Consider the following 27,245-nt stretch of genomic DNA (forward strand, 5'->3'; position numbering starts at 1 on the left):
GGAAATCGCGCCTCGGTTTAAGAACGGTTTTGGTTTAAGAATGGACTTCCAGAACGGATTAAGTTCGTAAACCGAGGTACCACTGTATATCATTGCATTTCGGAATTTTCCAAGATGACTGTCTAATATGTGCCCCAACCATTATTGTTATTATGTTTCTTACCTGCCTTTTATCTGAAGGTCCCAGGGCGGGTGCAACAATATAAAGTGCAGCATTCATTCAAGATATTTCTCCAGAAAAATTTATTTTGCAATATTACTGAAACATAGGGAGCAGATTGGCATTTGATGTCTCATATTCCCAACATTTCTTATTTGCCCCTGGATATATTTGGTTCAACCTAGTCCAAGTACCAACAAAATAGAAATTTACAAAACATTTTATTTAAGAGTAGTACTGGGACGGTGTGCCATCCCCACCGACAGCTGTAATCTCACAGTTCAGGTTTTCTTCCCATTTAGTTTGATGTGCAGTAGCAGAAACATCACAGTAACTTTGATCTTCCCCTGCTTTGTCACCAGGTTTTCCACATCTGTAGCATCCCACAATGGGCAATATTTTGTCATTAAGCAATTAGCTATATTTCCTAATTGTAAATATTGAAAAACTGTGGACATCGCCCTCCTATTTCACTGCTTATTCCGTTACAGGATTTAAAATACTGGTACTCATTTTTGAAAATGCTCCTTATCTCAACCAACCCATAACTGCACCATGATTTCAGATTGCCTAAGATAGTATTGTCTTCCATTTCCTCATTTTATTCTATTTCTGGTAAATTGACATTGTTTCCACTTTGCATTGACCAGAAATGTTGAACAATCTGAGGGAAGGGAGGGGTGAGCCCAGGGCAAGGCAGAGACTGCAAAGATTGCCTTTTAATTTAGGGGACTGAGCTTGTAGGACTTCCCGTTTCCATCTTGTAACTTCCTATTTCACTTCAGCTGTTGTGGAGCTTTCCAAATGAAGAAGTACTGAAAGAACAAAGACCTCCTAATATGACACCTCCTGGGAGGGAGAGTTAGAAAATCATTGCTTTAGTCGTGCTTTCATTTGTAACCTGTTCCCCAAACCAAATGCAAATCCCATTCCACCAGTTGCACCGTAAGCTTTGAAAAGGACTCTTCAGAATACAGATGACATCAGAGGTCACCTATGCTGAAGTGAGGTTCAAGAACGGGCCTTCATCTGCTGAACCCAAAGGTAAAGATCCCGGCGGTGGGATGCAAGGGTCTATGTGCTGGGGTGTCGGCAACCTTTTGAAGGGGAAAGGAAATGATCCCCTGGGCGCTTCTTCTCCAGTTGTGTTTTAGGACAGCTTGGCTATAGGATACCTTTTCAGTTTTCTGATCATCTGTGCTATTTAAATTTGGAGCATGCAGAAATCAGACAAGTATATACTTTTTTAGTATGGAAATCTAGCAGTTGGAACTTAGAAAAGATGGCAGCTGTTAGAAAACATGGCAGCAGTCTTGCAATCTATTTTTTAATTGTAAAAAATGCTTATTACAAGATTGAACCACTCCATAGGACCAAAATAATTTTTTCTTGCATCCAACCTGTAAATCAAGGGGTCGCCAACCTAAGGCCCATGGGCCACAAGCGGCCCACGGGGGTCTTTTAACTGGCCCAAGAGCCACCCCCGAACTGAGCTGCCTGCTCGGTGAGTCCACGTGCGCTGCGCTAAACCAGCATGACACAGAGACTTGCTTCCATGGTGCCAGAAACTGTGTTGACGCAGACGCCAGAAATCACGGGCTGGCGCACAGTCCGGCCCATGGAGGGATCTCCACTGGAGTGAACCGGCTCAGGCGAGGTAAACCTTGCTGACCCCTGTGTAAACCCATTACTCTCTTGGGATATGTGGGAATCTGCCAATTGGAGGAAACAGGACAGCCTGGATCAGAATAGTGCAGCTTCGTCTGTCGGAGATGAGCAAACACACGCAGAAACTTGAGGAAGAAGAGAGGTGCATATATATTTTTGCCACTTGGTTGCCATCCATTCCTTTCTGATGAATGTGAGATTAGAAAATGCTTAAGAAGTAAAATGGAGACCTTCAGGTGTGCCTCACTTTAATGGTCTCTGGTAGATTATTACTGGCTGATGTTATTATTTCTTAAATTTACACCTCTGACTCACCGTATTTTTCGCTCCATAGGATGCACCTGGCCACAGGTCGCACCTAGTTTTTAGAGGAGGAAAACAAGAATTTTTTTTTTTGCTTTCTTGAATTGTCCTAGGCATAGCAGCCAACTCCTAGACGCCTAGGTGCCTTTGCCCCCCCCCCAATTAAATATTTGAGGAAGCTTATTTTGCAAATTGGGAAAGCCCCGTTTTTTTGTGTGGGGGGGGGGGTCAGCTCAGAGTTGTGCAGCTTTTTTTGCAAAGGGGGAAAGCTCCATTTTTAAGGATCAGCTCAAAGTTGCTGAGTCTCCTTGCAAAGGGGAAAATCCTGTTTTTATGGGGTTCAACTCACAGTTCTGCAGGTTCTCTAGGAAAGGAAAGGGATCCATTTCTACAGTTTCCAGACAGATAATCTAATCAGCCAGTCACATGTCTCCCTCTGCAGACAACAATTGAGGCCTAGGCGAGGGGCTGGGAGGGGCCGGGAAGGGAGCTAGCTCCCTTATCTCCCTCTCCAATCTCTTGCAATCAGCTGCTGAGCGGGTTCCTTTCAACACTCTCTTTCCCTCTTGTTAGCCTTTAGCTCTTTCTTTTAATAATAATAAAAAAGCACGACCTGCCTTTAGCCCCTGGGCAATTCGGCTCTGGGGACCACACATTCACTCCATAAGACGCACAGACATTTCCTCTTACTTTTAAGGAGGAAATAGTGCGTCTTACGGAATGAAGATACGGTAATCACCCCAGCAGAGCTTTCAAGACAACTTGCAAAATAAAAGTCCATAAAGAAGCCCAATCAAAATTGGATTAGGATTGTAGGCCATCTACTCTTCACTGACCTCTGCTGGCAGATGGAAAGGGGGTGCTTCATCGTGGAAGAGACCCTCTAGCTTTGCATGAGCAGGCAGTAGGCGGCCACCATCTGATCTTTCATAGGCAGTAGAGAGCAGAAAGCTACAAAACTGGGTGCTTCAAAGGAGGATCCAAAGTATATGCTAGATCCAAAGCCCTTTGGATCCCCTGATGGGCCTGATCTTTGGGCTCCTCAGCTACATCATATTGGAGCTAGTGTAGCAAAAAGTTCTAGCAAAATCCTCCCTCCCTGCCAGTTTCCTGCCCTGGCTGGTGCGAACCATCGAGGGTCTGAGCTGCAGCACTCAATCCTCTGGACTGCCCCCCTGCCATACCCCATGTAGAAGTGCCTTCTTCCACGTCTAAGAACGCATCACAGAGGTTCTAGACCAGGTGTCACAGTGGTCGGATGGGACTACTTCAGAGTAACGACTCTCCACCGCTCTGCATTTTATCTTTTTATTGGTGCTGCGTATTTACAGTGCTAAAGGTAGAGCTATTTACAGAGACACATCTTTTCAGCTTTCATCATAACCTCCGAATGGCTTTTGGCGCGTTTTGCGCCAGCATAACAACTTGGGGAGCCCCATCCTCTTCCCCCGACGCTTTCTGCGAAGTTCCGGAGTTGGGGGGATGGGTCTGCCCCCCCTCTTTCCTCCTTCCTGTCCCACCTGGGACGCTGGCTCTTCTACCCTGCCAGAGCCTTGGACCCCACTTCCTGTTTCCCCACTGGAGCTGGAGCTTTCCCTGCTCTCAGTCGTGCTCTGGGCTGGGCTGGAACTCAGGAGGGGAGGGGCTTCGCGATACCCCTTGCCCCTCACATCCATCCCCCTCCCAGGCCCCCCTTCCTCCCTCCCGGGCGGCTGCACGGGTGTTGGTGGTGACTGAAAGCCTATAAACTCCGTGCTGTCCGAGCCGGTTGGTGTGAACACCTCCCCCCAGTTCCCTTGGCCCCCTCCTTCCTCCTGGGAAGAGGGAAAGCCCAAAAAGTCCGTGGCCTCAGAGCTGGTGGGGGTGAAAATCTGCTGCCAGTCCACCTCTTCTCCTGATTGAGTGGACCTCGGAGATACCCACATCTCCTCCTCCGGGTCCTCAAACTCTGCTTCCCATCTCCATGGTGAACTGCTTTCCCCCTCCTGTGCTTCCTCCTCCTCCCCCTCCCTTTCCATGTGCCAGGGCTTGGGCCTGTGTGGGAAGAGGGCGTGGAATTCTTCCACTAAGAATTCCTCCTGTATCTGGGTGGCTGGGACCCATTCATTTTGGGATGGCGGGGCGTCCTCCCATGCCATTAGGTACTCCAGGCCCCCCACCCCCCTTCGTGAATCAAGGATGGCCGTTGCTTCATTGAGTGGCTCCCTGCCTCCTCTCTCCCCCCCTCCCTCGGGGGTCTGTGCGCTGTCCCTGAACCTGCTACTTTCCCTGTACGGAGACAGCAGCGATCTATGAAACACTGGGTGCACCCTCATGTCCTCTGGCAGTGCCAGCCTGTATGCCACCGGGTTTACCTGCTGCGTGACCGTGAAGGGGCCCAACCTTCTGGGTGCCAGCTTCTTGCACCTCCCTCTGGTGGGAAGGCCCTCCGAGGACAGCCAAACCTTGTCCCCCACCCTGATGACCTCCCCCGTTCGCCTGTGGCGATCTGGCCCCTTCTTGTACGCTTCCTTGGTCCTCTCCAAGTGTTCTCTGAGCTGCTGGTGCACCGTCTCCAGCTCCTCTGCCCAATCCTCTGCCTGCGGGCCCTCCTCCTCCTCCTCCCCCTCCCTCTCCGGGAAAGATCTGAGGTCGCGCCCGTAGTTGGCCTTAAAGGGCGACACCCCTGTGGAGACGTGCACCGCATTGTTGTAGGCAAATTCTGCCAGTGGCAGGCGATCCACCCAGTCCGTTTGCCTCTGGCTGACGTAACATCTCAGGTACTGCTGCAGAATGGCGTTGACCCTCTCCGCCTGTCCATTGGTCTGCGGGTGCCGAGCCGTCGACAAGCTGACCTCCACCTGCAGGAGGTTCATGAGCCGCCTCCAGAACCTGGAAACAAATTGGCGGCCTCTATCTGAAATAACTCTTAAAGGTAATCCATGCAGCCTGAATACGTGGTCAACAAACAGTTTGGCTGTCTCTTCTGCAGAGACCGCCCTGGCACACGGTATAAAATGGCACATTTTGGACATAAGGTCCACCACCACCAACACTGCGGTCTTGCCCCTGGACGACGGCAGGTCTGTGATGAAGTCCATTGACACTACTTCCCACGGCCTGTGCGGGGTGGCTAATGGCTCCAGCAACCCTGCTGGTGCTGCTCTGACTACCTTTGCCCGCTGGCAGGTGTCACAGCCCCTTACATAGTCTCGAACATCCTCCCGCACCCCTGGCCACCAGAAGTGTCTCATGACTAGGTGAGTGGTTTTGTCCCTTCCAAAATGGCCCGCCGTCGGGTTGTCGTGCATCTGCTTGAGGACCTTACCTCGGAGCTGGTTGGTGGGCAGGTACAGGGCTCCCCTGTAAAAAAGCAACCCCCTCCTTTCCTCAAAGTCTTTTGCCTGTTCCCTCCCCCCTCGCAGCTCTCTGAAGATGCGGGTGGCAAACTCATCGGCTGCCGTCAGTGCTGTGAGTTCTGCCTCGCTCACCACTGCTGCTCCGCAGGACCATGCTGATGGGGGGAAAATGTGTCGGGGTGCTGGTGGCAACTCCTCCTCCATGTACTCTGGCTTGCGGGATAGGGCATCCGCCCTGACGTTCTGCTCCCCCGGTATGTAGTGGATGGAGAAGTTGAAGTGCGAGAAGAACTCTGCCCACCGTATCTGCCGCTGGTTGAGCACCCTGGCCGTTCTCCAGAACTCCAGGTTCTTGTGGTCCGTGCACACCTGAATGGGGTGCTTGGCGCCCACCAAGAAATGTCTCCAGTGTTTAAACGCAGCGTGGATCGCGAGAAGTTCCTTATCAAACACCGTGTAGTTGCGTTCTGGCTGTGTCAGCTTTCTGGAGAAAAAGGCACAGGGTCTCCACTCTCTGTTGGCATCCAGTTGCAACAGGATCGCTCCCAAAGCTCTGTCTGAAGCATCGGTCTCAACGCGTAGGGGTGCATCCTGCACCACGTGGAACAGGTTCTGGTCTGAGGCGAACACCCTCTTGAGGCTTTCGAACGCTGCTTGCGCCTCCTGTGTCCACCTGAACTTCTGCTTGCCTCGCAGGCAGTCCGTGATGGGAGCCGTAACGCGAGAGAAGTTCTTGATGAACTTCCTGTAGAAGTTGGCGAAGCCTAGTAGGCGTTGGGCATCCTTGCGCGTCCTGGGGCTGTGCCAGTCCAGGATGGCCTGCACCTTGTCCTTGTCCATCGCTAGCCCCTTGTCTGACAGTTTGTAGCCCAGGAAGTCCACCTCTTTGGTGTGAAACTTACACTTCTCCAGCTTCACATACAGGTGGTGCTCCTTCAGGCGCTGCAACACCTCTCTGACATCCTTCACATGCTGCTCTGGGTCATTGGAGTAAATAAGGATGTCATCCAAGAAGACCAGGCATTTCTTGAAGAGGAGGGACCCCAGGACGTGGTGCATGAAGGCCTGGAAGCATGCTGAGCCCCCTTGCAAACCGAAGGGCATCACCAGATATTCAAAAGAGCCGAGAGGCGTGAACATCGTGGTCTTCCACTCATCGCCTTCCCGGATCCTGATCAAGTTGTACGCCCCCCTCAGGTCGAGCTTGGTGAAGATCTTGCCCCTGCGTGCCGCTGTCAGCAGATCGTCCACTCTGGGCATCGGGAAAGCCACCGGTTCTGTCATGTTGTTCAGGCGCCTGAAATCCACCACCAGACGGCGCTGTTGCGTGTCTTTCTTGTCCACCCAGAAGACCGGGCTGCCCCCTGCTGCCTTGCTTTCTCTGATGAACCCCCTCTTGAGGTTCTTGTCTATAAACGCACGCAGATCCTCCAGCTCCTGATCTGACATGGAGTACAGCTTGGCTGGGGGTAGCGTGGCCCCCGGCACCAGGTTGATCTGGCAGTCAAATGACCTGTGCGGGGGCAGGTGGTCGGATTCCGCTTCACTGAAGACCTCCTGCAGGTCCCAGTACTGCTTGGGTATCGCCTCACCCCCCTTGACGTGCATGGTGGCCACCGTGGCTATTGGAGGCCCCTCCCCTGGTTGGTGTTGCATGCAATGCTCCAGACAATAGTCTGAGCCAAACGTGATGCATCTCTGGTGCCAACTGATGGAGGGGTCATGGCGCGCCAGCCAGCTCATGCCCAAGACGATGGGGGGGTCTGAGATGGTGGTGACGTTGAATGCCAGTGTCCCTGAGTGTCGCCCCACCGTCATTCTCATGGGGGGGGGTCTGGTGGGTGATGGCCCCTCCCAGCAACTCCCTGCCGTCAATGGTGGAGACGTGCAGGGGAAAATCCAGCTGCAGAAGTTGGATCTGGTGCGCTTCTGCAAAGTTTCTCGAAAAGAAGTTGGCCGACGCCCCCGAATCGATTAACGCGAGGACCGTCAGGGGATACCCATTAGGGAGCGTTAGCGTCACTTCTAGAACCACCCCTGCTCTGGGGGGGGTGGGCTGGCGCTGCTCCTCGCTGTGCGGGCGGGTGGGTTGGGGCTGTTGTGTGCTGACGGCGCCTGGCTGCTGCCCCTTGTCTCCTGCAGCCAGGCTGTCTCGTTTCCCTGCTGTGGTGCTGCGTCAGTGGGGGAGGGCACAACCGTTCCCGCCTTTCCTTGCCATTCCCTGCGATGTGGGCAGTCTCTGACGAGATGCTGAGGGGAGTTGCAGAGAAAGCAATTCCCGCCTCTTCCCTCCTTGCGTCTTGGCGCCGCTGGGGTTTGAAAAGCCCGCGCGCGCGCGCTATCAATTTGCATGGGTTCCTGGTCTTGGCTGGCCCCTGGCATGGCGTGAGATGGCTGTTGGGGGAGTGGCTTCTCCTGCGACCGTGGGAACCAAGCCCGCTTTGCGCGCGTTGCTTGCTTGTCGTTCCACCGGGATTCCTGTCTCACCCCCACCGCCAGAGCCGCTTTGCTCAGCTGATCCATATTACTGGGCTTTGGACCTCTCGAGAGCTCATCTTTCACATCCTCATTCAACCCCAGGTAGAACGCCGCTTCCATCGGAGGCGAGTGCAGTTCCCACCCCAGTCTGTGCACCAGCATGGTGAATCTCGACCAATATTCGCGAACTGTCATTGTTCTTTGTCTTAAATTATGCAGTTCCTCTTTGGTCTGGTCCATATGGCTATCGGACGCATACATGGTTTTTAAAGCCTCCAAAAATAGTTTGACATTCTTCATGCAAGGATTTTTTGTCGCGATTAACGGTCTGAGCCACTCCCTGGCTGCCCCGGTAAGGTGTTCCACAATAAACGCTACCCTGTGCCCATCATCAGGGAACTCATCATGGTGCAGCTCAAGAGCATACACGATCTCAGTCTCAAAGCCATGATATTCCCTCGGGTCTCCATTGAACTTGCTTACTAGGGTCCCTGCTCTCCTTCCTGGCAGCACTTGGAGTTGGGCTCCCCCTCCTCCCTTGTTTCTCTCTGCATCCAACTTGTTTTGGAGGTCCACGGCTACCGCCCTTAACTGCTGCTCTTTCTCCTGAAGTGCTCTCACCTGTTCAGCAAGGTTGTGCCTGTCCTCTTTAATTTTCTCCGTTTCTTGCTTCGCCGCCTTTAATTCCCCCTGTGCCTGCAACGCCAGTTCCTGCAGGTCCTGCTGGGCTTTCTCCGCGATCTGCCGCCATGTCTCCGCTTCTGGCGCGCTCATCCCTGCAACTCCAAAGTAGCCCAAAAAAGATTCGGAGGTTGCTGTCACAGTGGTCGGATGGGACTACTTCAGAATAACGACTCTCCACCGCTCTGCATTTTATATTTTTATTGGTGCTGCGTATTTACAGTGCTAAAGGTAGAGCTATTTACAGAGACACATCTTTTCAGCTTTCATCAGAACCTCCGAATGGCTTTTGGCGCGTTTTGCGCCAGCATAACAACTTGGGGAGCCCCATCCTCTTCCCCCGACGCTTTCTGCGAAGTTCCGGAGTTGGGGGGATGGGTCTGCCCCCCCTCTTTCCTCCTTCCTGTCCCACCTGGGACGCTGGCTCTTCTACCCTGCCAGAGCCTTGGACCCCACTTCCTGTTTCCCCACTGGAGCTGGAGCTTTCCCTGCTCTCAGTCGTGCTCTGGGCTGGGCTGGAACTCAGGAGGGGAGGGGCTTCGCGATACCCCTTGCCCCTCACACCAGGGGTGGCCAACTCCAAAGAGACTGCGATCTACTCACAGAGTTAAAAACTGGCAGTGATCCCCCTTTTGGGGGGTTCAGGTCAAAGTTGTTAAGCTTTTTTAGGGAGGAGGAAAGCCCTGTTTTTTGGTTCAGGTCAAAGTTGTTGAGATTTTTTAGGAAGGAGGAAGGCCCATTTTTAGGGGTTCAGGTCAGAGTTGTTGAGCTTTTCTGAGGTGGGAGGAAAGCCCTCTTTTTGGGGGGGTGAAAGGCTAAAATGTTGAGCATTTTTAGGGGAGCCAAAGTTGTTGAGCTTCTTTGGGGGGAGCCAGTGATCTACCGGCAGATCACGATCTACCTGTTGGACGTGCCTGTTCTAGACAATGGACTAGGGGTTCTAGGCCTAGTCCCTTAAATGTTCCCCTGGCACCTTCCCAAAGTCCAGGAAGCATCTGCCCAGGTTAGGGAGGAAAGTGCAATGCTCATGCGCATGATGCCCCCCCCCAATCTCCCTCATAAGCTGGTGCCTCTGGCCCTAACTGTTCCCCTATGAAAATTTTCACCCCACACCACTGATTCTCAAGTATCCAGGTCTTAACCAACCTCCTAAGACAGGCATCCCCAAACTGCGGCCCTCCGGATGTTTTGGCCTACAACTCCCATGATCCCTAGCTAATAGGACCAGTGGTCGGGGAAGATGGGAATTGTAGTCCAAAGCATCTGGAGGGCTGAAGTTTGGGGATGCCTATCCTAAGAGCTCAAAGGAAATGGTCACGGCAGGCTTTCTGAAGGAGCGATTCGCCAAAGAGGATTCTGCCAAAGAGAAGACCCTGTCTAACGTTTGATAGTCATGGTATCTAGGCCCTCAGGGGGGCTGACTCAGATCGGGGGCAGAAAACCTTTTCCCTGAGGAAAGGTTATCATGCTTAGGGCTTCTTCATATGGGGAAAAGGCATGATAAGATATATATAAAGTGGATGTGTGGAAAAAGTGGACATGAGTTTTCCTCCACCTCTAACAATACCAGAACTCAAGGTCATCTTTAGGAAGCTGGCTGGTAAGAGGTTTGGGGCAGACAAGAGTGTAAAGGTAAAGGGACCCCTGACCATTAGGTCCAATCGCAGACGACTCTGGGGTTGCGGTGCTCATCTCATGTTATTGGCTGAGGAAGCCGGCATACAGCTTCCAGATCATGTGGCCAGCATGACAAAGCCACTTCTGGCGAACCAGAGCAGCGCACGGAAACGCCGTTTACCTTCCCGCTTGGAAGGTATCTATTTACCTATTTATCGACTTGCACTTTGACGTGCTTTCGAACTGCTAGGTTGGCAGGAGCTGGGAGCTCACCCCATCGCAGGGATTCGAACCGCCGACCTTCTGATCAGCAAGCCCTAGGCTCTGTGGTTGAACCCACAGCACCACCTCTGTCCCCAGACAAGAGTGTACTTCTGCACAAAGTGCATGGCTGAACTGTGGAAGTCATGAGCACTAGGTGGAAAAGTAAGACAAATTCACAGTGGTAAAGGTCATATTATTAAAACTGGGGGAGTGACCTTCATTGAAAGGTGTGGCGGCCATGTTTGACATCGAGTACTGGAGACAGTCTGCCACTGAATACTAGCCTGGGGAACATGAGGGGAGAGAGCGTTGTTGGGCTTGAGTCCGGCAGGCAGGCTTCCCAGAGGTGTCTGGTTGTCTGGCCTCTGTTGGAAATTGCTGGTGGATGAGGTGGACTCTTTGGTCCATCTCATGTTCTTATGCCATGGGCTGCTTGTCCATAAAAGTATGCCACTTAAAAACCTTTCTTGGGATTTCCATCTGGAGACACGTAACCTTCAAGAAGATGGCATGAGGAGCCTTTTCCTTTTAGAGTATTCTTAACCGCAGGCATCAAGCAAAAAATGGCTTCAAAGGCACAAACAGGCATGGTGGGAACCTCTGTTCTGGACTAGCGGGTCTGAGAAATGAACAGAAGTCTATTTTTGCCTTAAAAGCCCCACTTCCCCAATATTCTATACGTGCGAATGTGCATGTCAGCTCTTTTGAACACCAGCATTCCGCAAATTTCCAGCTGCCAAGCAGAATCAACTTGCATGATGTGCTAACACCCAGCAGAATTATAGTTAATGGGAAAATACACTCAGAAACTAATTTGCATAAGTGGCCTACGGAGAATTTGTAATCTTCCCCAAAAATCTGCGGGCAGTGGATTTTTCAAAAATGATTCATAGTCACAAGGCATTTGTCTATATGAGAAGTGCGGAGCAGGCACATAAGCTATTTTAGACAGTCATGTCATTGGCCTATCTGGTTCAGTTGCCAGTGTGGGGGGCCCCAGATGTTCTGAACCCCCAGTTCTCATCCCCAGCTGACTATCTTCCCCATGGCCAGTGGCTGGAGGCTCCAACATAATGGGGACTGTCCCTCTGTTTTAGCTCATTACCATCTATGCTGACTGGCACCGATATTCCAGCTTTCACAGCCCTAAATGGAAATATCAGGGATCGAACCTGGGATTTTTGCCTGCAAAACATGTCCTCTACTACTAAGGCATGGCCCTAAGTCATTGCTACTGAGTCATGTATGTCCACCAAGCAACAGAGAGTCTTGTCACCCTTTACAAACGGCTGTTGGCCTATGGTTTCTAGTGCACAGAACTAGCTTTCCCATAGGTCATTATTCTTCAGCAGCCAGTGTGATTGCGAGTGCAACAGTGATGCAACAGCATGATGAGACATTTTAAGGGTTAACTAGCTTGTATTGAGTGCATTTGAGTAAGTACCCTTTACCTTTGTAATGGTGACATCTTCACTTTTCAGCATCTTCAGGAAGCGAAACACCACTTAGTAGATTCCAGAAATGCAAGCCCTGGTTTCCGTGGGTGGTGTCAGGGTTTTTGATGTTGCTCTCCATCATACTTCTTGTTGTCATCATTGGTGAGTAAAAAGCAAGCTGTACTTAAGAGAAAGGGGAAGATTCTGCTAAAGGGTTGCATGAAAGTTCTGAGTAAAGCAGGGAGAAATGAAACCGTAAGTGGACTTAGTAGGTATTCTCTCCCTCTAGCAGAGAGCATGACAGAACCTAAAAGTTCTCCCATTGACAAATGTCCTTCAAACTGATGAAGTTTGGATTGGACACGTTGTGATGAGGGGTGCACTAACATACCTAATTAAACAGAAACCTCGTTCATATTCACTCACTGTTTCCCATCCATTCCAGTAATCTCCTTTTTTAAAACAACCTAGCACCAAAAGGTTTGATAGATCACTTGCTCTCTTGATGCGTGACCATCATGGCTGATTCAAATTAGGCAAAAGGGAATCACTGGTTTGGTTGAGGATACAGTGAATGCATCATTATGTGAGAGAGTGGTGCCTGCTAATCTTAAATAATCAGTAGCTTTAGTGAACTAGGCAGTGACAGCTGATCCGGCATTTTTGAAGATGTCCGTCCATTCAGGATTTACTACAGAGGTGCCCAATTCCAGACTGTTGTTTTACATCAGAATATGTGGGCCTGGCAAGACGTCTCGAGAGGTGTGCTGTCTCCTTGGGGCCAAGATCCAAGATGTAACAGAACGGCTGCGAGGAATCAAAACCCACTGACAAACACCCCTTCCTTTTGGTCCATGTGGGAACCAATGACACTGCTAGCCATAGCCCCCAGAAGATCAAAAGTGATTATGAGGCTCTGGGCAGGAAGTTGAAGCAATTAAATGCACAAATTGTCATCTCATCTGTCCTCCCAGTTGAACGACATGGCCCAGGGAGAGAGGGAAAAATAGGGGAAGTGAACAACTGGCTTCCTCTTGGCTAGTAAAGATGTATTCAAGTCTCCAGGGCCAGATGAACTACATCCAAGAGTATTGAAAGAACTGGCAGAGGTGATTTCAGAACCACTGGCAGTTATCTTTGCGAATTCCTGGAGAACAGGCGAAGTCCCAGCAGACTGGAAGAAGGAAAATGTTGTCCCTATATTCAAAAAGGGGAAAAGGGAGGACCCAAACAATTACTGCCCAGTCAGCCTGACATCAATACCAGGAAAGATCTAGAGCAGATCATTAAGCAAAAGGTCTGTGAGCACCTAGAAAGGAAGGCTGTGATCACTAAAAGTCAGCATGGGTTTCTGAAAAATAAGTCACGTCAGACTAATATCAGACTAATAATACAGGAACGGTTTGGATTCTTAGATCATGGTCTGCAGTTTCTTGAAGGTGGACTTCTGGCAAGTGATGGGATGCACCTCACAAGGGTTGGGAGGAATGTTTTTCCAAGAATCTCAAAAACCTCATCAGGAGGGCTTTTAACTGACTTATGTGGGGGAGGGAGACAGTGGTCCTGAAGGTAGGAGTCTATCAAGTTCTGAAGATGATCATCCAAATGTCAAGGACCAAATGGAGCAAACAGCACGCAGACCTAGTGGTGGGAGGAAAATATCCTTAAATAAGATGCTAGGGTGGTGGTGGTGATCAATGGTCTTCAATGTCTGTATACTAATGCACAGAGCATGGAAATAAACAAGATGAACTTGAGCTCTTGGTACAGCAAACTAAATACGACATAATAGGCATCATTGAAACTTGGTGGGATGAGTCTCATGATTGGAATGTAGTAATAGAGGGATACAATCTATTTCTGAGAAATAGACCAAACAGGAAAGAAGGAGGAGGAATGGCATTATATATCAGAAATGTGTATACCTGTGAAGAGATAGAATCATAGAGTTGGAAGAGACCACAAGGGCCATCCAGTCCAACCCCCTGTCGAGCAGGAAACACCATCAAAGCATTCTTGACATATGCCTGTCAAGCCTCTGCTTAAAGACCTCCAAAGAAGGAGACTCCACCACACTCCTTGGTAGCAAATTCCACTGCCGAACAGCTCGTACTGTCAGGAAGTTCTTCCTAATGTTTAGGTGGAATCTTCTTTCTTGTAGTTTGAATCCATTGCTCCGTGTCCGCTTCTCTGGAGCAGCAGAAAACAACCTTTCTCCCTCCTCTATATGACATCCTTTTATATATTTGAACATGGCTATCATATCACCCCTTACATTTGATCCAGGAAAGATCTAGAGCAGATCATTAAGCAAAAGGTCTGTGAGCACCTAGAAAGGAACACTGTGATCACTAAAAGTCAGCATGGGTTTCTGAAAAATAGGTCATGTCAGACTAATCTGATCTCATTTTTTGAGAGTCACAAGCCTGGTAGATGAAGGGAATGCTGTGGATGTAGCATATCTTGATTTCAGCAAGGCCTTTGACAAGGTGCCCTATGATATTCTTGTAAAGAAGCTGGTAAAATGTGGGCTAGACAATCCTACCATGCAGTGGATTTGTAACTGGCTAACTGACCGAACCCAAAGGGTGCTCATCAATGGCTCCTCTTCATCCTGGAGGGAAGTGACTAGTGGGGTGCCACAGGGTTCTGTCTTGGGCCCAGTCTTATTCAACATCTTTATAAACGACTTGGATGATGGGCTTGAGGGCATCCTGAGCAAGTTTGCAGATGACACCAAATTGGGATGGGTGGCTAATACAACAACAACAACAACAACATTTATTGCATTAGCCGTATGGCCATAGCACAAGTACAAACAGACAGAAAACCGTTGCACAGCAATAAAACTACAACAAATACAATTAGAACATTAAATATAAAATCCAGGTAAATGCAACTGGTTAGGTGGAGGCGAAAGCAATGCGTATTGGCTAAAAATATAACAGGAATTTACATAGGACTAGGGTCTGGCTGGCCGGCCAGCCAGGAAAGCGGCCCTGAGTTTAAGGGCCTGTAAAATATAGATAGCTACGTCACGTGAAACCAAGGGGTTGGCGTCCACCGGTAAAAACTTCATGTGATCAATGTCCCGTAAGATGGTCGTCGGGTTTGAAAGGAGAAGCCTGGATCTCACAGGGTCATATAGGGAACAGTAAAAGAAAAAGTGTATATAGTCCTCTATCATTCCCTCATTGCATGGGCAGAGTCGGAGGTTCAGTGGTATGTTGGAAAAAACGCTGTGTAAGAATGTTGTAGGTATGGCGTGGAATCGGGCTAGTGTGAAAGCCCTTCTTAGCTTGGGGTTTGTTAAATCACCAGAGATCTAACTGCCTTCACGTGGGGAAGGGGTGGCTAATACCCCAGAGGACAGGATCACACTTCAAAATGACCTTAACAGATTAGAGAACTGGCCCAAAGCAAACAAGATTAATTTTAACAGGGAGAAACGTAAAGTACTACACTTAGGCAAAAATAAAAATGAAAGGCACAAATACAGGATGGGTGACACCTGGCTTGAGAGCAGTACATGTGAAAAGGATCTAGGAGTCTTGGTAGACCAAAAACTTGACATGAGTCAACAGTGTGATGCAGCAGATAAAAAGCCAATGCAATTCTGGGCTGCATCAATAGGAGTATAGCATCTAGATCAAGGGAAGTAATAGTTCCACTGTATTCAGACCTCACCTGAAATACTGTGTCCAGTTCTGGGCACTACAGTTCAAGAAGGATACTGACAAGCTGGAACGTGTCCAGAGGAGGGCAACCAAAATGGTCAAAGGCCTGGAAACGATGCCTTATGAGGAACGGCTTAGGGACCTGGGTATGTTTAGCCTGGAAGGTTAAGGGGTGATACCGTATGATAGCCATGTTCAAATATATTAAAGGATGTCATATAGAGGAGGGAGAAAGGTTGTTTTCTGCTGCTCCAGAGAAGCGGACACGGAGCAATGGATTCAAACTACAAGAAAGAAGATTCCACCTCAACATTAGGAAGAACTTCCTGACAGTAAGAGCTGTTCGACAGTGGAATTTGCTACCAAGGAGTGTGGTGGAGTCTCCTTCTTTGGAGATCTTTAAGCAGAGGCTTGACAGCCATCTGTCAGGAATGCTTTGATGGTGTTTCCTGCTTGGCAGGGGGTTGGACTGGATGGCCCTTGTGGTCTCTTCCAACTCTATGATTCTAGGAGTTCACCACAGTGTTAGCACCTCCTTCTGCGGCCAAGCCTTTTTTTCTTGGACTCTGCAATATTATATGGTGCTGCTGTTCATTCCCTTTTTCCAGTTATTCTCAAAGGAAGTCCAAAGAAGGGATTCCTCAAAAGCCAGTTTCAGAAATCAACACAATGGAATTGCCTCCTGGAGAGTCCTGAAGGAAAAGGTGAGTCACTATGAATTAGAGGATCTGATGGACCTCAGTATGTGACTAAAGCTTAGACACTTTAAAATAAAAAGTAGAGAGCCACCCTTATTTAAAGGAGCCCCTTAAAAGCAAGATTTGATACAGAAATGCAGTTGGAATAGTCTGTCAAAAAGTTTTTAAAATATATAAGTGGTTTCTTTTTAAAACAAACAAACAACAACGTTTAAATGTGTCTCACACAAAAATTCCTGAATATATTTGCCTTGATCCGCTCTAGAGGGGCTAATATGTCTGCAAGTTTTATTCACTTCTGCCAAAAGAAAAAAGTTGCATATTCTCCCATAATAAGTGTGGTGGTGATAAAACTACACTTCATTTTTTTCTGTGTACTGTGTACTGTTGAATACCCCCCAGAAAAAAGCACTGGTTCCAGTGTTTTGAGAACCACATAATACAAGTGGGAGCTGCAAGGAAATGCTGCAATGTGGCATGCTCCTCTTCAAGATTCTAGGCAGCTGGCCATGCCCTTTCCCCAAATACTCCATTCCATCCACTTCCCAGTTTTCCACCCGTTCTCCTAGTCAGTCAGCATTCCATGCCTGCTGAACTGTTTCTGATTCACTCTCGATCCCTGAATTAGTTTTTTCTTATAATTTTTTGCAGTTCTGCAAAACTGGAGGTTCCCTTAAGCCTCCTTGGGGCGCATTGTATTGGCTCCACCACAGCATTCACAGCACATTACGCTCCCCGCTGCCTTGTCCTTCCCAGTCTCCCTCTTGGTTAAGCAGCAGCAATGTGCTGGTTCCAGCTGCACTTAGTTTGAAAAATAAAGCATTGCTGAGTTCTAGTGTGAGCTTGAATCCTTCACTATTCTTTGCTCCTGGGTGCTGCTTGTTCCTCATCCTTGCCTCCTCCTAGTTAGTCTTCAGGCCAGAATTGTTGTTTGTTCATGACTACTGGTTTGCCCTATCACTTCTGGGTCCCAGCTTCTAGCTCTCCTCAGACTGCTGCCCACAGTTCAGCCCTGGTAGCAGGAAATGGAGTTCTCTTGCTTGTGTGTCTGACCAGTAAAAGCTCCTCCACGGTGTGTGTCTCATTTATCATTTCTTTTCATGATACACATTGCCTTAACTGCTACCGCATGCAGTTCAAGTTTTTTCCTTTAGTATTTAAAGCCCTAAACCAGGCCCCCCAAACTGCGGCCCTCCAGATGTTTTGACCTACAACTCCCATGATCCCTAGCTAAGAGGACCAGTGGTCAGGGATGATGGGAATTGTAGTCCAAAACATCTGGAGGGCCGGAGTTTGGGGATGCCTGTCCTAAACAACTTGGGAACTGGTTACCCAAGGACCGTGTCATACCACTCTCCTCTGCTGGGTATTGCTAAGAGTCCCACTTGCCCCAGGGATGTGCTTAGTATGCATGTACTAGAAACCAGGTTTTTAGGATTGCAGCTCCAGCCCTCTGGAGTCAGTTAGCAACTGAAATTAGACAAGTGCCTAATTAGACCCAGTAGTTTTATGGAATATTAATTGTGATATTGCTTTTCATTTACTGAGTCTGTCATCTTTTTTGTTTCATCTTATTGAAAAAGAGTTTGGATTTGATATCCCGCTTTATCACTACCCGAAGGAGTCTCAAAGCGGATAACATTCTCCTTTCCCTTCCTCCCCCACAACAAACACTCTGTGAGGTGAGTGGGGCTGAGAGACTTCAGAGAAGTGTGACTAGCTCAAGGTCACCCAGCAGCTGCAAGTGGAGGAGCGGAGACGCGAACCCGGTTCCCCAGATTACGAGTCTACCGCTCTTAACCTCTACACCACACTGGTATAGCACTGCTTTGGTCACATTTGGTTGTGAAATATAATAATAATAATAATAATAATAATAATAATAATAATAATAATAATAATACCCCGCTCATCTGACTGGGTTGCCCCAACTACTCTGGGGTGAATTTGGGGTTCACAAAGCCTGCCAGGTTAGGACTATATTTCCACTGAAAGGCGTGTATGAAATCTGAATTACAGTATAGTGCCTATCTGAACATTTGAACTCCTGCTGGTGAGTCAAACTGTTGAACAACTAAGAAATAAAAAAGCAGACCTAACTCCAAGCTGCTTCCCTCACTTATGGGACTTGTTTGTTATGGAGCCTTTCTAGGCCCATCCTCCTCCTCCTTCTCTCCCTTGGAGCGTGTACAATCCAAATTCCTCAGAGCCCTCCTCCTCGTCCCCAAATGCGTATCCAACGCATGGGTCAGACTCGAAACGGGAATGACGAGAGTGGAGGCTTTAATCTGCCTATCATCAATCTATAAATGGCTGGCTCTAAATCTGAAACCCCAAGGGATTGTGCCACTGATCCTATGTGACCAGTTCCAGTCCGGTTGGCAGCTAAAGGTTCTGAACTCTCTCCAGAATATGGGCCTTGCCCCCCAAGCCCTCCTAAGGATGGATCTAAGGCAAGCTAAAGCAACAGTCAGACAACGACTCATTGACATCGAAAGACAACAGGACTGCTCAAGATGCCCTGAATACAGAACTGGAGAAATCGAGAGATACATAGCCGCCCCGGCACCTTACCTCTCCTTTCTCCTGTCAAAAAACACAAGGAGGGCTTTTACACTTGCCAGAAGCGCGGCATTGCCCACGCCTGGAGGGGCTTTACAAAAAAATCCCATACGCCCAAAGACTCTGCGTACGCCCATTAGGGGAAATAGGAAGCCCTGAGCATCTGTTCTTCAGATGCCCCCTCTATGAAGAAGCTCGAAGGGAGATCCTGGATCCCATACTGGTGAGGCTAGCAAGCCTCCCGGAAAAGCAATTATACAACATGCTCTTGCTAGGCAAAGACCTGAAGACAACCAGGGCGGTCGCCAGATTCTGTGCCCAAATATGCAGACACAGACTTTCTTCCCAACCCGTCTGATTTTTTCCTCAATGGCACCCCGAGCGAGCTAGGCTCAGCTTTCTGCAGCCACTATTTTAAGGGTTAAACTTTTAGCACTGTTATATAATTAATGTGAGAGTGAGTGATGATACAGGATGTGCCTCGAACTCAGTGGAAAGTTCCAGGGTGCCATGTCAGCTAAGTTAGAGTAGAAATAAGGAAGTATAGCCCATGCTTCCTAATAAGGTTAACTTTAGAATAGAGAGTGTAGATTGGTTAATGTATTAGAAATGTGTCTTTCTCTGATAGATAGATTGTAAGCCAAGCCTCTAAGGAGGGGCGGCAGCAGTAGGGATATAAGCTTATGCCTGTACATTGCTCAGGGCTCTTCGCACCACTCAGGTCGTGGAGCCCGCCTTTGCAAACGCGTTACAATAAAGAGGAAGTGGTAAGACTTACTTCGGTGTCTCCTTGTCTGATTGCAAGTCCACGCAAGTGACTTCTCACAATTTATAATTTTCTTTTAAATCTTGTTCAAAGCAACTTTTATACGTTATGCTCCCGGAAACTGTTTTTTCAAAGGGATCCGTTTTATTTTTATTTTATTTTACTTCTAAGAGCTGGTCCTCGACCGTAATAATAAATAAATGAAAAATGACTTGTCTGTTGATGTGAACAATGACACATGAGCTGGGAAATCGCTGCTGCAGCTTCAAAAGGGGAACTCTAGAAGACTGAATGTTGTCATGTAGCTCTCAGCTGAGGACAAGTGCCCACTATCTTAATAGCAGTAAATGATGTGTACCTACCTCTCAGGGTTGTGGTGGGGATTTGAAGATGGGGCGAACCCTGTGTGCCACCTTGAGCTCCTTTATGCAAAAAGAAGAACAAATGATGGTTCACCAAAGGGGAAGGTGAGTTGAGTGTGTGTACACCGTGAGCAGCACTCTTTGCACCCCTTTAAATTCTGAATGTCCACTTATTTTCTGACCCTGTCCTATGCATAATTTTGAAACAAAAGAAAGGACACGCAATACTGCAAATGGAACATGCAACTTAAAAAGTGGGGCACCTTAACGGAACATGATTAAAAATAGCAAAAGAAAGATCTGGAAAAGGGCAGGGAGTGGGTGGGAGAGACTTGTTTCCAGTTGCAAGAAGATTTCAAGTTGCTTCTCGTTGTCTCTGGTTTTCTTACAGAACCACGGCTGTCGTGTTGCATGGGGGACCTAGAGCAATTTGGATCCAGCTGCTACTATTTCTCCAAAGACAGAAGTACCTGGAACAAGAGCAGGGCCGAATGCAGGAAGAAAGGCTTGGACTTGGTGATTATAAATTCAGAAGCTGAGCAGGTGAGCTCAGTGGCATAGCATGGGGATGGCCTCAGGCGCAAAATGGTTAGGGGCGCAAAACGTCAACGCCCAGTGCTGCCTCACTGGGTTCCATTGAGAACAGCTTCTCCATGTGAACCAGGAAGTGACCTCTCCATACCTGCCAAGTTCCTCTCTGAAAAATAAGGGACCGGACTGAAAGTAGCGCGGTGGCCATTTTGGAACTGGGTGGAGCATGCTCAGAAGTGACTTTTGATGCTGCTGTGCCCAGTTCCAAAATGGCTGCAGCAACAGAAGTCACGCTGCAGCCATTTTGGAACTGGGCAGAGCAGCATCAAAAGTCGCTTCTGAGCATGCTCCGCCCAGTTCCAAAATGGCCGCCACATCAGAATAAACCGGGGAAAAACAAAAAAATCCATTTTTTCGGCTGGGGGCAGCTGGAAAAATGGGGGTTTCCCGGGAAAAACGGGAGACTTGGCAGCTATGGACCTCTCCAGACAATAGATAGAACAACTCTTCTTTTCTTATCACTGCAGCTGTTATCTCCTGTGGGATGCGGATGCTGTTAGGAAGTTGAATGTACATGCGCCGTCCATTTCCCTCCCTCTTCCACTCCGTGTGGTGCTGGGTGAGCTACCATAGGCCAGCCTTCCCCAACCTGGTGCTCTCCAACATGACCATTGGGCAGGGATGATGGGAGCCCTCCAACAACAACTGAAGGGTTCCAGGTTGGGGAAGCTTTTGCTACACTTATCATGCCTGGAAGCAGAATGTTAGAAGAAGCATTTCGATCTCCCGCCACTCAGCTATACAGGTGAAACTCGGGGAAATTGGAATATCGTCGAAAAGTGCATTTATTTCAGTAATGCAACTTAAAAGGTGAAACCAATATATGAGCTAGATGCATGACATGCAAAGCAAGATATGTCAAGCCTTTATTTGTTGCAATTGTAATTATTTGTCGTTAGGCGGGTCAATTGTAAAGGGAATGTAATTAATGAAATGTAATAGCGATGTTTATTTTTGTATTATTGTAACTATTTGTTTTATTATTGTGGAATTTCCAAAAGAAAGCATTTGTAAAAATTAAAAGAAAAAGAAAAAATAATAAGTTGCATTACTGAAACAAATGTGCCTTTTGATGATATTCTAATTTTCCGAGTTTCACCTGTATTTTTGTGGTCTTTAGTTGCATTGGTGTTTCCATGCTACAACAGGCAGCCTTGGGTTTGGGGTGTGTTTGACACAAAAGGATCCCCAAAGATCTCTGCTCCCCATAGACAGCTAACCTGTATAGACTGCTCTGTGATTTTAATTAACTGAAAGTTTGGTTCAATTTTTTTGTGCAGGTTTTCCTTACAAACCATACCCAGAACAGTCAAGTGGAAAAATTTTGTATCGGTCTCACAAATCAGATGGGAACGAATCAATGGCGTTGGGTGGATCAGACCCCTCTTGACCCCATGCTAATGTGAGTAATACTTACATAGTAACAGTTATATTTAGCAGTTATATTGTGCTTTTTGAATGTGCAAAGTGATTCATAGGCATATTGCAGACTGGGATGGCAGCTGTGGTTGAGCAAATACTGCTTTGTGTTGCAGAAGGCCAGGAGTGCCGGCTTGGCCCTGTGACCATGGGTGCCTGGGGCCGTGGGTGTCATGCAGCATTTATGGCCCTGGCACTGAAATTTGTGGGTGCCTGCCCGGCCCCTTCATGGGGAATTTAGTGGGTGCTTGGGCAACCAGGGTCCCAGGGGTTTGGCAGGGGATTTCAAACTCTCCATATTTCCTCTCACCAAACAGTCGTAAGATAGGGATAGCACTGTGACACAACCGTTGTTCTTTATTCTGGTAGTTCACAGCATTCTGGAGTGAATACTTTTTACAAAGATAGGCGCTAGGGTTTGCTTTCATGTGCAGGAGCTCCAATCAAATCCTCCAATATTATGTGTGTCTTCACAAAATGCCAAAAGGGAACACATTTTCATTTGTGGTGGGAGTGCCCTCGGTCTCAGGTGTTCTGGTTCCATTTTTTTTATTGAAATAAGGAATATTCTTAGAGAACCTGTTCAAGCTACACCTCAAATGGCACTATTACCGATATTTGAACGTAGAAAAAAATCAGAAATAAAATTGAGTACTATTTATTTTGTTTTATTAGTGGCAGCATGTGCTACGGAGTCTCCTTCTTTGGAGGTCTTTAAGCAGAGGCTTGACAGGCATATGTCAAGAATGCTTTGATGGTGTTTCCTGCTTGGCAGGGGGTTGGACTGGATGACCCTTGTGGTCTCTTCCAACTCTATGATTCTATGATTCTATGATATGAGTGGAATGTGACATTAGGAAATGGTGGGATAGCTAGAGAACAGCTATACAAGAAAAACTTACATAGCTTGTTAGATTATTGTCTGGCAGGATTAAGCCAGAAAGCTTTTGGGCAATTTGGAGAGATCTTCTTGAATATGCCAACAGGGCACAGCTGCCACACTCCTTGACAGCAGCCTCGGCATATATTTGGAATATGTGGAAATGGTAGGATTTCTGTAGAGTTATATTGATAATTTTATGCGTCCCAGTTTCCCCTTTTTAGCTCATTTCCTATGTTTATATTCCTTCTGTGACATATAAGATACACTAGTCGTGTATATTATTTACATCTACTGTCCATCCAAACATTATTCACCGTTTCTCCCCAACTGTGCTTTATTGTTTTCTAAACTATGTGCAAAATTAGTAGAGTAATTTTAAAAAAAGACAAATGGAGATTTGGTGGGTGAGGGGGATTGTTGCAATGCATGGTGGAGCTATATACCTATTTTTCCTTGCCGCCGCCACCACCGTACCCATAAACAAGGAATCTACAATCCTGTCACAATATATAAGTAAAAATATAGAGAGAGGATTAAATAAAAAACATGTTCACCAGCGCTGGTGTCCCTGGTAGCAATCGGAGAAGCAGCCAGAAGTCATTCAGACTCCAGTCAAACTGGCTGCTTCAAATTCAGGCAGAGCCAGATCTATGAGAATATCTTGAGGTAAGTATTTTCTTATTCCATGAGAAGCATATTTACATTGTTATTTTCCTCAGATATGTCCTGCTTGTTCAGCATGATCATCTTTCTTTGGGGTGCTAAGTCCAAAACATCATTTTTTGTGCTTTTGTTATCCTAGCTTTGCATCTTTCTTTCATGAATTGCCTTCTCTTTCAGGTTCTGGAGAAGCAAGGAACCTAGTAATGATGATGAAAACTGTGTTGTCATGCATATAGGAAAAGGCAGCAAGATGAAGAATAACTGGAATGATGTCCAGTGTTTAGTGGACGAGCATCATTATGTTTGTGAAACAAATACAGAATTTTTTTCAATTTAAAAGGTGTTCTAGAGCCAAAAGAACACTCCAAACTATTAATCATGGGCCCCCTGACTGGACAGGCTGAATCCATTCTGAGCATGGGCTCCACATGAGAAAGGTGTGCATTCTCATTCCACAACTGTGCTCCAAAAGAAATGTAATGTGTAGAAATTTTCAAATGACAGGGAGAATCCAAAATTCAGTAGAAAGTGGTTAATATGTAGCCGCAGCATGTAGGCTCCAGCCCTGACCACGCCTTCGCAGAAGTAAGTTCCATTGAATTCAATGAGATTTACCCCTAGGTAAATTGGATTTGGATTACAGAGTAGGAGTCATTCCTGTAGCAGAATTCATTCTCAATGCGTGAGGTTCTCAAAGTGTTCTCTCTGGCACCATGCCAGATATCAAGGTGTATTATGTGTTGAGATATTTCAGCAGGAGCAGCAAGGTTTTCAGCAAGGTTTAAAAGTCCACTTTTGTATATAGTGTTGCACACCATCCCCAATCTTTGAGCGGTGCAAGTTTCTGGGTTTGTGCTTCCTTTGGAAATGAGGCACAGCAGAGACTGCGGTGTCTTTAGGATCTATGGTTTATTTACACATATATACAACCTGAGCCTCCAATGGAGGGGCTCCCAGCTTTGCACTCCAAGAGGGCCCTGCTTCTCTCATAGATGCAGTCCTGGCTTCAAACAGACATGACCACCCTGCCTGTTGCCCTGAAACTTATCTTGCTCCCCCACCCTCACAACTCCTGACTCCTAGGCAGCCGCCTAGCTTGTTTCCCCGTGGCATCGCTGCTAACCGACTGAAAAACCTTTCCCCCCTTCAATCCTGAAACACTACCCCTTCTGCCCTTTTCTCTGCTAACTAAGAAACTAACACAGAGCTCAGGGCCTGTATTTTGGCACTGCTAAGCTCAATACCCGGCAGCCCATCTTAATGCTCCAAGCATTGATTAAACTCCAACACCTACTAGGCCCAGGAATTCAGGGGAGTCAAGGTGCCCACAAACTCATAATATTAAAGATATTGAGCCTATGATGGAGGGGCTCACAGCATTAGCACCCCAAGAGGGTCTTGCTTCTCCCAGAGCTGCAGCCTTGGATTCCAGCATAAATCAGGCCTGGCTCTACCCAGCCTGCCAACTTCTGCCAGCTAGCTCGCCTAACTCCACTCTCAACTCTGACCTTCGTCTTCTAACTACTGGTGAATGAATGAATGAAACTTTATTTGCGTTAGCCATTGGCCATAGCAATAAAAAAGCATTACGATGTACACAAAACACAATAAAAGTCGATTAAAATGAAACACAGCTTAGGGTCCTGAATCATCAGTCAAACAGTGGATCTTATTCTGATTGCCCCAGCTGAAAACCTTGCAACCTTTGCTGTCATCTGCTCCTCTTGATCTGCCAAGAGAGAAGACACTGTGGCAGTGGTTGGACGACCCGGAATGGACAATAAAAGAGGGGTGAGTTGAGGGAGTTGACTGGCCATCTGCTATCGAACACAAAGGTCATGACCTCAGCAGGAAGCTAGCTTGGCCATGCCACATTGTTCCCTGATACAGTAGAAGTACTGTACCAGAGAAGCGGACACGGAGCAATGGATTCAAACTTCAAGAAAGAAGATTCCACCTAAACATTAGGAAGAACTTCCTGACAGTAAGAGCTGTTTGGCAGTGGAATTTGCTACCAAAGAGTGTGGTGGAGTCTCCTTCTTTGGAGGTCTTTAAGCAGAGGTTTGACAGGCATATGTCAAGAATGCTTTGATGGTGTTTCCTGCTTGGCAGGGGGTTGGACTGGATGGCCCTTGTGGTCTCTTCCAACTCTATGATTCTAGTATGTTTGCTAGCTGCCAGATTATGAGTTTATGTAGACACAATGCAGAAAACACAGTATAAAAAACACCCATAAAAGGAGATGGAGACAGCCAGGTGACTACATAATCATTTCCACTTTTATTATGTATCGTAGCTATACTATAGGACCCATAACAGGAAAGAGGCACTAATCATAAAAAAGCATTAGGCAAATCACCAAACCCAAATCAGCAGCAAGCAATTTTAAGCGGAATTCATCTTGCAGTTGATTCAATTTAATTGTGTCTTTCAGATTCATTCATTCAGATCCAAGCACTTCTGGGGGTTCCGGTTTCCGCCTGCAGGAATGGCGGACCTGTTTTCCATCCCTCTGACCTTCGTAAGGAATTTGGCGGTTGCTAGGGGAGTAAATGGCAACCCCCTACCCTCTCCGGGGGTTATGGAGAGGGGCCGCTGGCCCGCGATGCCCCCAGACCCACTCCGACTGTTTATGGAGTGGGGGGAGCTTGGGCTGAAGCACTTACGAGGGCCAGGACTCCCGGACGCTAATCTGCATGGCGGGGATTTCCATGATTAAAGAAGATAATTAGGCTTAAATCTATGGACATACTTCAGAAGGAGGGGCAGAAGCGCTGTTTACTGCCGAGAAATCTATGCTGCTGAGGGTGAGGAGTTAAAGGCTGTATTTCATCTGGAAGAAGGATTGATGGGGACGGAGCGATAAGGGAAGCGAGTCTTTCTTTTTTATTTTTTTCATATGAGTTACTTCGTACCTTCCCAGACGTGATGTCCTGGCTTGTTTGGAGTGAAAGAGAAGCAAAAGACTGTGTGAGTTGAACTTTATAAACTGTTGTTATTGAGTATATTTTTTGAAGATGAGGAGTTGCTGACGAGAAAAGCCCCCCTCTAGTTGGATGGGAGGAGTGCCTGGACGCGTTCGGAGGATTTATGAGTTGTGACGCACTTTGAATTGGAGCAGCGACCTGAAGCTAAGTTCAGCTATAGGGCAAGGAGATCCATTAATTTACCAAGAGTCTATGCATGGTGTGAGGTCTGGTTCTTCTGCCTGGAAAAGCTGTAAATTTTATAAAGATCGTTAATCTATGAGAGAAAACGAAAGTGATTTGAGTTTTTTTAAGATGGCGCTGCTTCGTGTTGAGAGTCGACGCAATAGGGACGCTCCAGACCAAGAAGATTTATGGGGAGGCTGGACTGATTAACTCACACAGGAGAAAAAACATTTGTGAAACTTTGTTTGACATTTATCTCAGCAGCTGGGAAATAATCGGTTGAAAGAGGGAAAGATCTGGATTATTATGAATTCGGAGAGACGATTTGAACTTTAGAAAAAAGACGGCAGTGGACGGTTGCGAGGAATCCCCAATTTCTTGAAGCATGGGAACCCAAAAAAAATTTCTAGATGATTTGGCATAACATTCGGTTTGATTGATATATATGTGTATAATTTGAAATAATGAATGTGATATAATTGGTTTTAATTGGAAAATTAATAAAAATATATTTTAAAAAAAAACAG

General features: G+C 47.4%; 1 protein-coding gene across 2 annotated transcripts; it reads left to right on the top strand.

Annotated features, from left to right (window-relative positions):
- Positions 1 to 883: 883 nt before the first annotated feature.
- Positions 884 to 27,242, top strand: CLEC4A (C-type lectin domain family 4 member A). 2 transcript variants are annotated; one of them, XR_009558202.1, is made up of 7 exons: positions 884 to 1,204; positions 11,991 to 12,107; positions 16,231 to 16,326; positions 20,402 to 20,553; positions 21,882 to 22,003; positions 23,744 to 24,003; positions 26,001 to 27,242. XR_009558202.1 is itself a non-coding variant. In XM_060279058.1 (6 exons), exons 1-6 carry the CDS (start codon positions 1,138 to 1,140, stop codon positions 23,901 to 23,903), a joined length of 714 nt encoding a protein of 237 aa, XP_060135041.1. In that variant the 5' UTR covers positions 884 to 1,137; the 3' UTR covers positions 23,904 to 27,242. The 2 variants fall into 2 exon arrangements, 1 of the variants encoding a protein (XP_060135041.1); XM_060279058.1 differs by having other exon boundaries at positions 23,744 to 27,242.
- The last annotated feature ends 3 nt before the right edge of the window (positions 27,243 to 27,245 follow it).

Source organism: Zootoca vivipara, chromosome 9, assembly GCF_963506605.1.
Source record: "Zootoca vivipara chromosome 9, rZooViv1.1, whole genome shotgun sequence".
Classification (NCBI taxonomy): domain Eukaryota; kingdom Metazoa; phylum Chordata; class Lepidosauria; order Squamata; family Lacertidae; genus Zootoca; species Zootoca vivipara.